The sequence below is a fragment of the Maniola hyperantus genome, chromosome 5 (assembly GCF_902806685.2).
Source record: "Maniola hyperantus chromosome 5, iAphHyp1.2, whole genome shotgun sequence".
Taxonomy (NCBI): domain Eukaryota; kingdom Metazoa; phylum Arthropoda; class Insecta; order Lepidoptera; family Nymphalidae; genus Maniola; species Maniola hyperantus.
In genome coordinates this window covers 6,627,282-6,642,655 of record NC_048540.1, presented here as the reverse complement: position 1 = coordinate 6,642,655, position 15,374 = coordinate 6,627,282, and the positions used below count along the sequence as shown (strand labels likewise).

At 36.7% G+C, this 15,374-nt stretch overlaps 1 protein-coding gene across 2 annotated transcripts in view; it reads right to left on the bottom strand.

Annotated features, from left to right (window-relative positions):
• Window positions 1-719: 719 nt before the first annotated feature.
• LOC117982353 (uncharacterized) overlaps window positions 720-15,374 on the bottom strand; it is a 42,761-nt gene continuing 28,106 nt past the window's right edge. For both annotated transcript variants that reach the window (XM_069498860.1, XM_034968708.2), the window contains exons 4-9: window positions 9,993-10,128; window positions 4,973-5,106; window positions 4,210-4,545; window positions 3,512-3,635; window positions 3,015-3,078; window positions 720-1,241 (exon numbers count right to left, since the gene is read on the bottom strand). In XM_069498860.1, the coding sequence (XP_069354961.1) occupies window positions 1,229-1,241; window positions 3,015-3,078; window positions 3,512-3,635; window positions 4,210-4,545; window positions 4,973-5,106; window positions 9,993-10,128 (807 nt within the window). In that variant the 3' untranslated portion in view covers window positions 720-1,228. The remainder of the gene's footprint in view (window positions 1,242-3,014; window positions 3,079-3,511; window positions 3,636-4,209; window positions 4,546-4,972; window positions 5,107-9,992; window positions 10,129-15,374) is intronic.

Genomic DNA, 15,374 nt, shown 5'->3' with positions numbered 1-15,374 from the left:
TATCAGAACCTTTACGAAGCTCGTTACTTCGATGCTCATTAGGTTGCAAAATAGTTTTACTAGCTAGCTAAGTAGGTACCTACATATTAATTTTAAGCCGTATTTGGCTAGATACAATACCTGCCAAGAATCGAAGGCTAAAATACTTATATTTCATGAATAAGACCTGCTCATAAAATATAGACCTTATGAGTTAGAGTTACCTAGAGTTTATGAGAATATAATTACCTACCTACATAGTTCGCATAAGACACTAATATTTCAAAGTTTTATACTATAGATAGTATTATAACTAACGGCCGAAATTAACATTACCAGTTCTATCTGGGTTAATATCAAAAAGGGTAATTTAGTATTATATTTTTTGACTTTATTTTAAGGAATTAAAAAGAATTTATCGACAGGTTACAGATAGACTGATTATCATTAATTTCGGCCGTAAGGCTACTTACTATATTACGTTTCACTGTACACTATACAGTACCCGGCAGGAAATATTGTTCATATACCTTTAGAAAGACTACAGCGGTTTCGTAGAGCGTTGTCTCTGTCACTCATACCTATTATGAGTGAAAGAGACAACGCTCTACAAAGCCGAAATTTCATTCTAAAGGTCGGTGTACAATATTTCTTGCCAGCTACTATAAGAGGTAGGTATGTCTTCTATTTTACGAGTTATAACTTCACTTAACTCATGTAAACCCATTAATAAAAACAAATTAAAAACGGAGATCTTTTATTTACCTTCCTTATATTATAGTAACAGATACATACATAGAAGTTGTGAAGCAAAACATCACTATATTCTTACATCTATAATTATTTTTAAACTATTTATATACAAGTATAAAAGTCACTAAGTACTATTAAATCACTGCACTGATAAAATCGTTTCACCTGTCAATTTGTATAATCACTAATACCCAAATATATAGTAGAGTATATATTTTTCTACATAAGAAAATAACATACAATATTATATTCCTACAATTTCTCATAGTTTGAAATAGTAAGTAGTAGGTAGTATTTTTATAAAAACAAATTGTATTCTATACATTCAGGTTTTACGAATATTATTTACATATAGTAACGTTGTTTATACTGTATAACGTATATTTTAACTGTATGATATAAAATAAATACTCGACTATAGATGTGGGTGTAACCATCAATTGTGTAACACTGATTTGATCGGAGAGAATGTGTAATCACCCTTTTACGCCGGCGATCATCGGAAAACCCTGAAAAAGAAGCATGTTTTAAATTCTTACTTCGTAAAAAAATAACCGACTCGCTCTGGATTTGCTCGGGATGACAAGCTATTCTGGTTTAAGTAGTTATAAAAAATAAATCAAGAGATTCCTGTAAAATATTTATCTGTGGAAAGAACATCGAGTGGAACTTTCGTCTTTTGAAAAATCTGATAAATTCGATATTTCAAAGTATCTACCTACTTTAAATTTTAGTAATTTGTCCAAACTTCGTTCCGCCTAACAGTCGATTCAAATTTTTTAATATTTTTTTTAAAATATCAATTCACTATCAGAAATTCTAAAATCCCCACGATTTAGGGCTTCAGTACTTTTCAGCATCAGGATTGAGGAGTTAGGATCCGAAGTTCAATGATGTAGCCTATGCTTGGTACCTAAAATAATTTTGCATCATCCGCAGTTCCTGAAACATTATAGTTTAGGAGTGCTGTACCCTACATCATCAGGGTTGAGGAGTTGAGACTTGAAGTCTGAGAATAAAGTCGTTGCTTGGTACCTACAATATACTATCACTATGAACACTTCCTGAATCTTGATAACTCAGGCGGGCAGTAACCCTGCAGCATCAGGATTAAGGAGTTGAATCCAGAAATTTTTATGTGACCACCACGAAAACTTTTTTTGTTGATTTAAAAAAATATTTTGCAAATCGGTCCAGAAACCTCGAAAAAATCGATGTAGAAAAAAGAACCACCTCCTTTTTGACAGTCGGTTAAAAACCGATGACCTTGAAATATTTACGGAACAATCTTTAAAATAATATCCCCTTTCTAACAAAAAAAGAATGAATGAAATCGGACTACGAGTTAATGAATTACAACTCAGTATACATTTTAACTTTCATCCCCTCTCCTACGGGAACCATGCTGAATTTCGGGATAAAAAGTATCCTATATTCTTCCTCATAGTATGACCTCAAATCGTACCAAGTTTCATTGGTATCCATTCAGTAGTTTCAGCGCGATGTGCGGCCGTGATACAGACAGACAGACAGACAGACAGACAGACAGATAGACAGACAGACAGACAGACAGACAGACAGACAGACAGACAGATAGACAGACAGACAGACAGACAGACATACAGACAGACAAAAATGAAAAAAACTACAGTTTTGGGTTCAGTATCGATTATAGAGTGCCCTCGAAAAAAAATTTTCAAAATATCTTCAATGTACAGAATTTGACCTGTTACAGTTTTATTATAAGTATAGATAGATGGAGAAGACCCCAGGTTAGAAATAATATGTTTATTTGGGGCAATTTTTACGATAAGTCTTATTATACCAAAACATTTTTAGTTTTATAATTTTTATGATAGTGTTTTTAGATTACACTTCAAGGAAATTTCTAAATAATTTTAAATACACTATAATTACTGGGCGCGAACCCAGAAGACGCAGGTTCGAATCCTGCCGGTTACGCAATTTTTGATATGTATTTAGAATTATTTTTGGAGTTGAGTTAAATAATAATCTTTGTGTCTACCAGTGAAATCGATTGAATAGTTTAAGCGTAAATAAGGAAAGAAGTAAACAACACATCACACACTTTAGAAGTTAGAATAAGTACGTAACTGTATCAAGTAAGTACTAATAGTGTAGTACTATGCAAGCATGGATTTACTCGAATGTACGTACATATCCCACATTCCTCCAGTTTTGGAGCCGAAAGCGGTGCTTTTCGCTAAATTCTACACAGCACGTAAGTTATGCATGAATCACGGAAGAGAAACAGTTCTCACCAGAGCAGATTTAGGAGTAAATAGTTTAAGAACGCCGCGACATGAGATGTGGAGCACCGGAGACCTGAAACAACAGAAACAACAACTTACTTTACAACAAACTTTTATAAAGATATTATATTTTATAAGCAAATTTGGCTGCGAATCGTAAGATGTCAAGTTCTAGTCCTGTTTTGAATAAGAAATCGTTTTTTCTGACAAGAAATTCTCAGTAGCAGCCCAAAGTTGCAAAGCTGACTCTCTTCACCTGTGTCGGACTGCCATCCCATTGGACTATGAGAGTGAGGGAATGGCGAGTGCGCGTGTTTTGCGCACATACTTGTGCGCTATAATATCTCCTGCGTAGTACCTAATTGGCTATTCTGTACCAAGACTAGTTATTATATTAAGTAAGAAAATAAATCCATCTGCCCATAAGACTGCCAAAGTCATATCCACGAATAGTTGGGTAGCGATGAAATTTTAAAATGTTTTACTGCTTTTAAATATCGATTTACCTGAATTAGAGTCTCGACTGCCCATGACGGGCGCAATTTGGGGCCTCTCTTCGTCCAGCAGGAGGAAGCCGCTGGATGACCACACGGAGAGTATTCGCGCCACGCATGTCACGTTGAGACGACCCTTTAGAAAGTTAAATAATGAATCATCTTCATCTCAGGCTCAACCAATAGCTCAATACTGAGAACGGGTCTCCTCTCAGAATGAAAAGCCGTACTTCACCACGCTTGCCCAATGGATTGGCAGATTTCACACCTTTAATCATGACAGCACAACTCTCAGCATGATGGTTGTCTTAAAATAATAAAATGAAATTTCACAGCATAACCACAAAACATCTGGACGAAATTAATTGACACAAAAATACCTTCTATTTCAAAGGCGAGCATAGGCTTATTTTTACCTCACGTAAAATACATATTTTAGCGCCATTAAAATACAGAAAATTAAAAAAACCCACACGTCCGTCCTTGACATATCACTAGTTGGTAAAAAAAAACTGAGACTGTATCAAACTTTTGTTATGATTTTGGCACCTAGCAGTAAAAAACGTCTCAAAACGAAAATATCAGAGCTGTTGAAAAAAATAACTACCAAGACATGAAAAGCTGAGCATAGTATAAATAGAACGAGCTTGTAGGAATATAACTAAGTATTTCTATGATTTAAATTGGAAGTCATTTCGATGCAGCCATACCTTATAAAAATGTGAAGTTTGCACTCGAATAACGAGCTGACTGAAGGAGGAAGACTTATTAGATTTTTCTTCTTCAACGCTAATATTTTTGTTAGCAATTTGCTCAGGTCTCGGTGCGAATAACGTTGTGCTTTCAAAGTTGTTCTTGTGAGAGTTTGAAGCGACGTCAGCGTCGCCCGGAATGTCTATAATATCAGTCACAGGGTCCTCGTACCCAGAGATAGCGTCCCACGGACTGAATATTATCCTGTTCGCATCTTCTAGGGATGCGTCGCTTATCACAGGTTGTCTTGGTGGGTAAAACGTGTCTTGTAGCGGGATGTCGAGACCTTTGACCTGTAAATCAATCAAAATTAATCAAGAAATATTACATATTTATATTCGAAAAAATTAAATAAAACTAATTAACTGACCTAAAAATTTAATACCCTTCCTTTTTTAAAGAATATTATAAAAGCAAAACACTACGCAAAATTGAATTTAAACACAGTATCTACCAAAATTCAAGAAATTAATCCTCCTAATTTCGGTGAAATAAATAACTAATTAAAAATATTATCCTAAGAAAAGAGAGCTACTAAACTCGCTTAGCTACTTTCATAGAAAACCACGCTTTGACGCCTAGCACGCCAGTGCAATCGCATGCCGCTATGAAGTAGTACGCGGTATGCCTTTACTCCATAGGCATAAGGGCCTTAATCGTATCGCTACCCAGCTACGTGAGAGAAATTTTCTTCAAAGAAAGTTCTCATTTAGTTTTCACCTCATAACCGTTAAGTAACCACGTGAGATTCGCCGCTGGATCAGAAGGCGGGGAAGTGCAATTAGCTCGCAGCATATCGCCTACCGTATACCAGCTCTTCTGTGCAAGCACTTTCGGTCCCGACTCCGGCAATTCTGAGAACAAAATACTTTTGCGTTAGTAGGTAACCACTAGCCAGACTACTTATGAAAGTTTCCTGGCTGGAAACTTTCAAATTTTATAAAGCCTCACGTTCTTAAAAAGAATTATATTTCCTAAGTAGGTACTTGCTCTTTAAGTTCGAATTTATATACAGAAAGTGCAATTTCTATAATTCTAAAATTGGTCAAATTATAGTTCATCACGAATAAACATACATATAAGAAGATTTTAAAACCGAGGAAAGATTAAACTGGATATTAAAGCAGTTAGTGATGAATCGCATAGGTAAGTCATTATGTAAGAAGTGTTAAATTGGTTATTATACATATAAATGCGCAAACTTCAGCGATAATTGCTTCCTGAACCTATTTTCGGATATGTCATGGTCTCAAACAATAAGATTGATGAATGGAAATTTTCCGAAAGCATTTCCTGGTCACGAAGCCATTAACGAAAGTGATCGTTATATTTTTAAAGGCAAGATTAATTGTTTAGAGCCTGTTTATTGAATCTAAATTACTCCATTATACCGTGGTATAAAAAAGTTATAAGAGCAACATTGGATAGGGAAAATTCCGATCTCAATAAATCATATCGGACAAGAGCACATGCGTTTTAATGGAACCCGTGGGAACTCCGACGTTGCATATTCATCTTTCATACGGGCTCATTCTACTTTAGCGGAGAATTCAGTAGAAATTGTTAAAACGCTGGGGAGGCCGAATTCCGTTCCGGGCTTTGTTTGCACAGTATCCTTTTTTACTATGGAGCCAAAAACTATCTCTCTTGTAGTGAAACGTTACGTTGTAGGATAAAGCATATTCGTAAAAGCTTCACTTTTTTGTGGTGAAATGTTTTGATTGGTAGACCTACCAATCAAAGTGGGAAGTGTACTTAATAGTGGTAATTTGCTAAAAGACGTACTAGCCGACAACCGGCTTCGCTCGAGTGGAGTTTTTTAAATTAGTGAGGGGGTTGTATTTCTAAAAATACTGAAACACGTAATTTTTTTTTGACTTTCTGTCAAATACCAAATTATTAAAAACCGTGAAACTTTTATTATTTTCATTCTAACCATCAGCGTCAATACGAATTCAGCGATATAACTTTAAAAATGAAAGACTTTCATAGAAAATTTCATCCCCTATTTAAGGCCGCGATTACAGCGGTAAGTTTTACTCACGTAACTAGCTCACGACAATTAATTGACAACTTTAACGAGGTATATAAATATATGTATACGTATGAGAGTGTTTGCGTTAGTAAATTTATCGTAAGTTAATCATGTAAGCTATACTTACGTGAGTAAAACTTACAACTCTATCCGCGGCCTAGCAAAAAATTCTTTCTTAGTGAGTGCCTATGTCGTAAAAGAAACATCCTGTATTTCAAGTTTCTAATCCAAGCGGTTAAGGCTGTGTGTTGATAGATCAATCAGTCAGTCAGGATAATTATTTTATGGGTATAGATAGATTAAATTACGTAGGTCTAGGTATATCTAACCATTATCACAACAATTTAGTTTGCGATTTAGTCAAGTCAATTTTAACATAAGTCTGGTTCAAAGATAATAATATTAGGATAATGCTTTGACTATGAGCGATAGTACCTATATGTGAATATAGAGCACACTAAAGACTTCTCTTACAGATTAGTGTAAAGTTGCCCAAACTTTGCACTAAACCTAGTTATTGAAGTTTGCCCTCGAGCATTTCTAGTAAACATTGTTATACTTACTCCTCATATGCTTGTAATCTGCCACGTAGGAACGTGCATAATCTATAAAGCTAGTTCTTCCAAGAATTTGTTTCTGTTTAGGAACTATATAGCTTTATTGATCTATAGTATAGTTCACGACAGGTTGAGATGGCAATCGGGGTATGCGGCAGAGGGATGCCCCGCATACCCGCAGGTCACTCGCACTCGCCCCCACCGGGTTAGCGCAGGGGCTGTGCGGGTGTGCGGGGCGTTCCCTCCCCGATTGTCATCTCGACCTACCGCCCACTATACCTATTCTATTAATTAATAAAACTCAACTCGTGCGAAACAACGATCCTCAGAAGTCTGCGATCGCGGAGCATATCCTACAGCCAGGCACAAAACATTGGATTGAACTCCACAATCCTCGAGTTCTCTCCACAGACCGCCACTATATGCCTAGACTAGTGCGCGAAGCGATTGAAATTCGCAAACACCAGAATTTCAATCGTGAGGATGGTTTTAAACTAGCAAGTATGTGGAATCCAGTGGTAGAATTACGCAAACCAGGACAGCATCGTACGACATCGAAAGTCAATAGTGACGTGAGTGTATTTTGCTGGACAACTCGTGAAGTTCCAGCGAAAAGAACAAGAAAAAGGGTAGTTCGCTACTGCCCTTGACAGCTCGAACTTCATCTCTCGCAGCACCGCAGTCCCGTCGTGACCACGACCCGTGCAATTGGGTTGAAATATCGACAAATAAAAACAAAAATTAATCGTGGAATGTACCTACCCGTTTTATACATTAAAATAGGAGTAACTAGCTGATGCCCGTGACTTTTTCCGCGTGGGATTAGCCTTTTAAAAATCCCGTGGGAACTCTTTGATTTTTTGGGATAAAAAGTAGCCTATGTCACTCTCCAGGTCTTTATCTATACCCATGCAAAAATCAAGTCAATCCGTTGTACCGTTGCGACGTAATTGAAGGACAAACCAACAAACAAACACACTTTCGCATTTATAATAAGGGTACTGATTACAATTAGTAATAGTACATTAATTCAGACTTCATTACGTTTGTCTAAATACCATGTCCTTTGTGTTCCTGTACCAAACATACCATGCAGCGACTGAACAACCCGGCTACGAGTATAGTCAACAATAGTCGTGTATTTAAACAAATGAACCTTAATCAAACATCTAACATTCTGTATATTTAGTTCCCATTTATGATAGAATTCCGCAACAATGCTTCGACATTTATATTAAACCTAAATTAATATATTATCTACTATAGATACATAGCTAGCATAGCTCCCGCGCTAACCCGGTGTGTGCAAGCGCGGGTATGCGAGGCGTCCCCCCGCCTCATAGCCTGATTGCCATCTCGACCTGTCGCGGACTATACATGCCTATACATGTGGATGCACATCGATGTTACATATAGTACTCGACAGGTTGAGATGGCAATCGGTGAGGGAACGCCCCGCACAGCCCCCGCGCTAATCCGGTGCGGGCGAGCGCGGGTGACGTGTGGGTGTGCGGAGCATGCCCCGCCTCACACCCCGATTGCCATCTCGATCTATCATTACAATTTGAATCGAATAACGATTTTAGATTTTAAGAGGTTTTAGAAATAGATACGCGCTTTTGTCATATTATTTATATCTTCCTTAGCTTATATCCTAGTACCTACCAAGTATACTTAAGGTACATTGAGGTTTTTTGAAAAATGGGAACTCTGATTTTTCGGGATAAAAAGTAGCTCGTCCGTCTTCAGGATGCGAGCTATCTTTGTACCAAACATGATGTCCACGACTTTGCCCACGTGGATTTGAGTTTTTAAAAATTCTTAAATTTTCCTGGGCAAAAGCATTTTTGTACCAAATGTCGTCAAAATAAGTTACACGAAATGGCCGTTAAAACGTAGTACAGACAGACACACTATTAAATTTATAATAATTATTGAGTTTGGACAATTTAGGTACATACATGTTTGATTGATGGTATGTAATTAAATTTCCAGATGTCGAATACAAAGCAGTTCTGATTGACTAACTAACTTAGGTATACAGTTAATCCGCTACATTGCAAACTTTAAATTACGTTTACAAAGTCATAAACAAGCAATCTCTGGAGCGAGCAATCAACATTTCTCATTGTTTACTAGTTTATAAACTGATTCAGGAAAGTTATTTCATTCATTCATTTAACCGAACTATACAGGCGTTATAAAATTTAATTTGTCCTGTGATTAAATTAGCTGTGAGTTATTATTTTTCATATTATATTTTGCCGCGCTTATTAGTTAGTTGTTACTTTGTTTCATGTTTCATGCTACAAATGCAGTTTTTTTTTCTGGAATCTGAGATTTACCTATAGATATCATGATACTTGTGAAACATTTTCAACTTCTACTCATATTCTACTCATAGAATAAAATCATCAAATAATAAAATACATATCTAAAAACCGGCTAAGTGCGAGTCAAGCTCGCGCGACGAGGGTTCCGTACTACGGGGTTCGTACGTTCGTATTTTTTCGACATTTTGCACGATAAGTCAAAAACTATAGCATAAAATGTCTCAAATAAAATTTTGCACCTATTTTCCTGTTCATTCTCACCAACCCATCGCTGGCCCACTACTGAGAACTGATCTCCTCGCAAAATGAAAAAGGTTCAGGTGATAATAGTCTACCGCGCTGGCGAAGTGTGGATTGGTACACTTCACATACCTTTTAGAACATTATATACTCTCGGGCATGCAGGTTTCCTCATGATGTTTTCCTTCTCCGTTAAAGCAAGTATCTAATTGCTCCAGAGAGATGCATGCCCATAGATTTTATATATTTTATTCTCTCTATAACGTATTGTAGACCCCTGTTAAAAAGAGTTTCGGAATTTCAAAAACCTAGGTAATTGCAGGTGGACGTCTCGGGAATCATTTAGTACAAACCTTATAATAATTATGTGTATAGTTCTCCCATTTCACGAGAGCGAGTGACTCATGCTTGTGTGTAAGTCGTATCGGTATAAGTAAGATACAGTAAATGTTTGCGTTTGCGAGCGCTTGCTCGCGACTGATTGGTCCGACATGCACGCACACCTATGACCGTGTATACGACGTAACCACAAGTAAAGTTCACTTGGCTTCGTGAATTGCAAGAACTGTACTTACCTACTACCCGCATATAAGCACTTTTATAGACGGTGTGGAAGAACGGCGCATCGGCCGAAACTTCACATCGGTATCGCCCGCTGAGACTCCTCGTCGCTCCCCGCAACACGACCTGCTGAGCTCCTGATCGTGACACCTGTTAAAATATAAGTGATTTGTTACATTTATATGTAGCTGATGCCTACGATTTCGTTCGCGTGGATTTAGGTTTTCAAACCCCCGGGGGCACTCATTGATTTTCCGGAATAAAAAGTAGCCTATGTCACTCTCCAGGTCTTTAACTACTTATACCCATGCAAAAAATAACGTCGATCCGTTGCTCCGTTGCGACGTGATTGAAGGACAAACCAAAAAACCAACAAACCAACGAATCAACAAAACAATAAACCAACAAACCCACAAACAAACACACTTTCGCATTTAATAAAGATACTGATTATAAGCGACATCGCTCATCGCGACTTTTTGTAGAAGATAAATTATAGTGGGCGTTGGTTAGGTACCATATATTTTGAAAATTAACTATAAAGGTGCTGATAAACTTGAGCATTCACTTGTAATGAGCATTCTTGCGAATGCTCATTCACACAAACATACGAGAACATTTTAGCGAGCATTCTGTCGAGCATTCTGGCAAGCATTCTAGCGACCACACGCGACCGTCAAGTCTGACATTTTCATGAAGAATAGACGAGCATTCGCTAGAAATGTTCGTAGCAATATTTGGCTCTATGCTTGTCTCGGCTCGTTGTTCAGTTCGACAAAAATAAAAACGGCGAATGCTCGATGTTCTGTTTCAAGTGAATGCTCAAGTTTATCAGCACCTTTAGAGCCCGCACGGTTGATAGTTGCCCGGCAACACAGTTGACAGAATCTGTAATTTATATAGAAGTTGCCGTACATTCATCTAAGATTGCCGTACCTATGCGCATGGAGTTGCCGCAAATCCGTGCGCATAAGTACACCAACTGGCAACTATCATATAAATTACAGAGTTTTAACGGACGCCGTCGGATGAGTTGGTTGCCGGGCGATTATCGACCGTACGTATGGGCTCTTAAGACAGGAACAAAGTATAAGGTACGGCTGACGGACGCGTCCATACTTCCATAATAATATTATAAATGCGAAAGTGTGTCTGTCTGTATGTCTGTTTGTCTGTCTGTCTGCTTGCTTTTCACGGCCCAACAGCTTAACCGTTTTTGATGAAATTTAGTACAGAGTTAGTTTACATCCCGGGGAAGGACATAGACTACATTTATCCCGGAAAATCAAAGAGTTCTCACGGAATCCTTACAGATCTATCCATTCAACCGATTTATACGAAATTTGGTAAACAGAAATAGCTTGCATCCCGGAAATTGACATAGGCACCCCGGAAGTGTTTCATGTAACGATATTTATATGTACAAATATGCATTAATTAACAGCTTTTATTTGTATAACAGTTTTTTACCTATATTTTATGTATTATTGAAATTTTTTTTTTTTTTTTTTTTTTTTTTTTTTTTTTTTTTTTTTTTTTTTTTATTATTCATGTACCAAAAATTGTAGTTACAAAGTAATAATAAATTAAGTTACATCGGAAATGCTTATCTCTAAACAGAGATTTCTTCCAGCTTCCCATTCAAGGTTGTGAGTAAGGCGTATCAAGAAGTGGAATAGGTCTACGGTACTAGAATCTAATAAACTACATAAATATCTTATAATAAATACCCAAATCAACTTATATACAATAATTATACTTATCATAAATAATTATATACATAATATATGAAAAATATAAATACATATAATATATAAAATACTCTATATTAATGATAGGTAATACTGCTTCACTCTGTATTTGAATGAGTGTACTGAGTGGCAGTTCTCTCTGACATTTTCAGGAAGTGAGTTCCAAAGTTGGGTAGCTAGTACGGTGAAAGATTTGTTATAGAAGACTGTGTTACAACGGGGAGTGACGAGAGGATTTTTTGAGACACACGACCGCATAGGTCTAGTAGGAGGGCGGGATAGTTGAAATCGCTCTCGTAGATAACCAGGGGAAGAGGTATTAAGAACATTGTAGAGAACAGTCAGAATATGCAAATTGCGGCGAAAGCGTATTGGGAGCCACTTTAACCGACGACGGTAATCGGAAATATGGTCGAATTTGCGCAGGCCGTATATAAACCGTATGCACAAATTTTGAAGTCGATCGAGTTTGTCAAGTAGCTCTTCGGTAGCATCCAAGTAGCAGACTATTTACGTGATCAATTAAAAAAAAAAAGATTAAAAATCCCGGAAAAACAAAAAGTTCCCATGGGATTAAAAAAACCTAAATCCACGAGGACAAAGTCGCGAGCATCATCTAGTACCTATATATATTATATGGACAATACTAATACACTGAGTCCGTCAGACGTCTAAGACGTATCTCGCAAAACGACTGTGCAGGATGCACACCTGTAAGTCGCGGCTATCACCGTGGCTTACGGACGCGTCCCGTAGTTTGTTTAACGCTTTAGATTTATGTTCAGCAGTTGATGTCTATCGGTTTACGACGACGACAATAAGAATAAATAAAGTTGAAGAGCGCTCTGTACTTAGATAGAAATAGATAGATAGAAATACTTTATTGCACACAAAAAATATTACATAACTATTACAGAAACTTAAACTAACAAAATTATTGTATGCAAAGGCGGCCTTATTGCTCACAGCAATCTCTTCCAGGCAACCTTTGGTGAAAGGAGAAACTAGGTGTGTTGGATAGTACTTACACGCAATACAGAAAAATGAAGTAGTATAATATTATATAATATAATTAACTATTTCAGTAATACATACATAACTATCATACATATACATAACTATTATAAATATTAATATATATACAAAATCCATAATAGAAATATATATATATATTGGAGGGTCGATATTGAAAGAGTTCTTACTGTCTATAGACTCCGTGAAAAGAAACGTATGAGTTTTACTCTACGGAAGGTAGCCATCTTTATTTTAGTTGTCAGAGTTGGACTTTGACACGCACGAATTTTGTTGTCGTTCACAATTTTCTCTCGCGTTAAATTAATTAAGTATCAGATTTTAGCTTAGCTAATTATTATTCTTTGAGATAGGTAGGTAGTTTCTTAATCGTGATATTTAATTCGGTGATTGTGATATAGTTAGAACAGTAATTGTTCGATGCTAATGTACATTGTGTTAAATCGTAACATCTAGTGCCATCCGGTGACTTTGTCTGCAAAGCACTATTAATAATGTTCGCGTAGTTGTTTGACGAATATGGAATACTAATTATTGGTGAATATTAGAGTAATTCGTGAGTTAACGTTTGGCTCAGTGGATAGATTATTATAAGGACATCCGTTAAGGTTATTTCTGCAGACGCTAGTGATTTAGAGTGTAATTGGAGATATACCGGCAGTTGAGATAATGATTAGTTTGAAGTGATAGCTTAGTGTGATAGTAACTTGAAGTTAACTTTGATAGTAGGTACCTGCTTTAGAATCGTATAACCCGGTTGGTAAAGAATCATTGATGACTCTCGTGTAATGTTGAAATGGATTAGACAATGAGTTGCCCATGAGATCGAATAGCTTACATTCTACCTGGTTTCTGTTGTGATCGCTTATTTGGGTGGATAGTAGTCGTGGCGCGTGTGGCGCACGATGCTATGGTGTTCTGTATGCAGATGTGCACAGAGTGGAGAAGGTAGAGCTATTGCGATATTCTGAATTAGTAATGAGAAGTCAATTATAAGATCTGGTTTAGATCGTAAGAGAGTCGATGCAATGATCCTTTTAAGAGCGTTCATGAAGTTGTGATTGATTACCTTGAGATGATTAGATAACGGAGTAGGTCGTGACTTGATTGAGAGGTTGCAATAGCAATTGCGCCCTAATCACACGATGTGGTGTTTAGCTTAGGTTAGCTAGTTTAGAGTGAGGTGAGGGGTCGCTGTGAGGGGTGGTTGGAGGCGACCATAGGTAGGGTTAGGTTAGAGTGATCTGGTTGTGTTACGTTGATGGTTTCCATGTGCGATACGTTACTGAGAACTATTTGTAAAGAACATGGATTAAAGTACCTACCTATTAATTACTACCTTCTGATGTCGGCTAAAGATGAATAATAATTATCAGCCATCCTCCTGTTCTCCGACATATATATAACTACATACCTACATACCTACATATATTATTATAATAGACATACATATTATACCTATACTTATTTGAGATACAGAAATTAGATTAGACCTAAATACAAGTTTTATTGTAACATTTTCAATAAAAGAGTTCTGATTGAACCTTTTGAAAAAGTATGCTTATTAGAATGTCATTGACTTAGGTTAATTTAAAAATTCAAGTAAAAATACAATTTTAATTTAGCTTTCGAAAAGCCTCGATTTAACATGCAAAAATGTATTAAAACGTGAAACCAGTATATTTCATTCCGAAATTGCTTATTAAGTCCTGTCACGAAAATGCAACAGAGTAGGTACGTATCTCAAGCAATTTAAAATTATCATCATAAAGATCGTCGCATGTAGAATATGCTTTATATTGTATGAAAGCAATAATGAAGAGAAATGGCATTTGAACAGTATCTATATTGAAAATCCAACGACTCCTATATAGACCGGAAATAGGTCGCTAGTATATTTTTTTAAGCATTTCAGTTGGTGTCGTTTTACGCAAAGGTGCGTGAACCCCGTGCCAATATCTATGTCGTCTGTGGCGTTATGCGTATGTGGCATACACACAAGCGTAAGAATTTGTCTTTACTTTTTAAAATACAATTGTATAAGCTTTGCCTATAATGTAGTTTTATAATATCTTTGTTATAAGTATGGATCCTGTAGTAGTGCCCAGAGTTTTATAACTTACAACGTCATAATCGTCCACTTTGGCGTACACAGCTGGAGTCAAACTATTGTGCTAAAAGCTTTCATCCATCTTGCACTAAAGTGGGCCACTTGGAACATGGATAATCACAAAATCTGATTCAGATCCATCTTCGCTAAAGCGACTGACCTAAATTTTTAAAAATAAAACTGCAATCGTTTTTGCAGTCGCAATCTGTCGCAGTAATTTTAAAGTATATCTACCTCACTACTAAAACTCAAGCTCAAAATGTTATATTATGTACTTTATTGAAGTATTAGCTGATGCCCGCTTCCGCATGAATTTAGGTTTTTAAAAATTCCTACTTAGTAACTCTTTTATTTTCGCAGATACTAGTATCATATTTCCGGCTCTATGATGTGCTGTGTGATCTATCTACGTGCCAAATCTCGTTAAGATTGATCCAGCAGGTGATCGGTGAAAAGGTAACACCAGACAAACATACACACATTTTGCATTTTTAATTACTTAG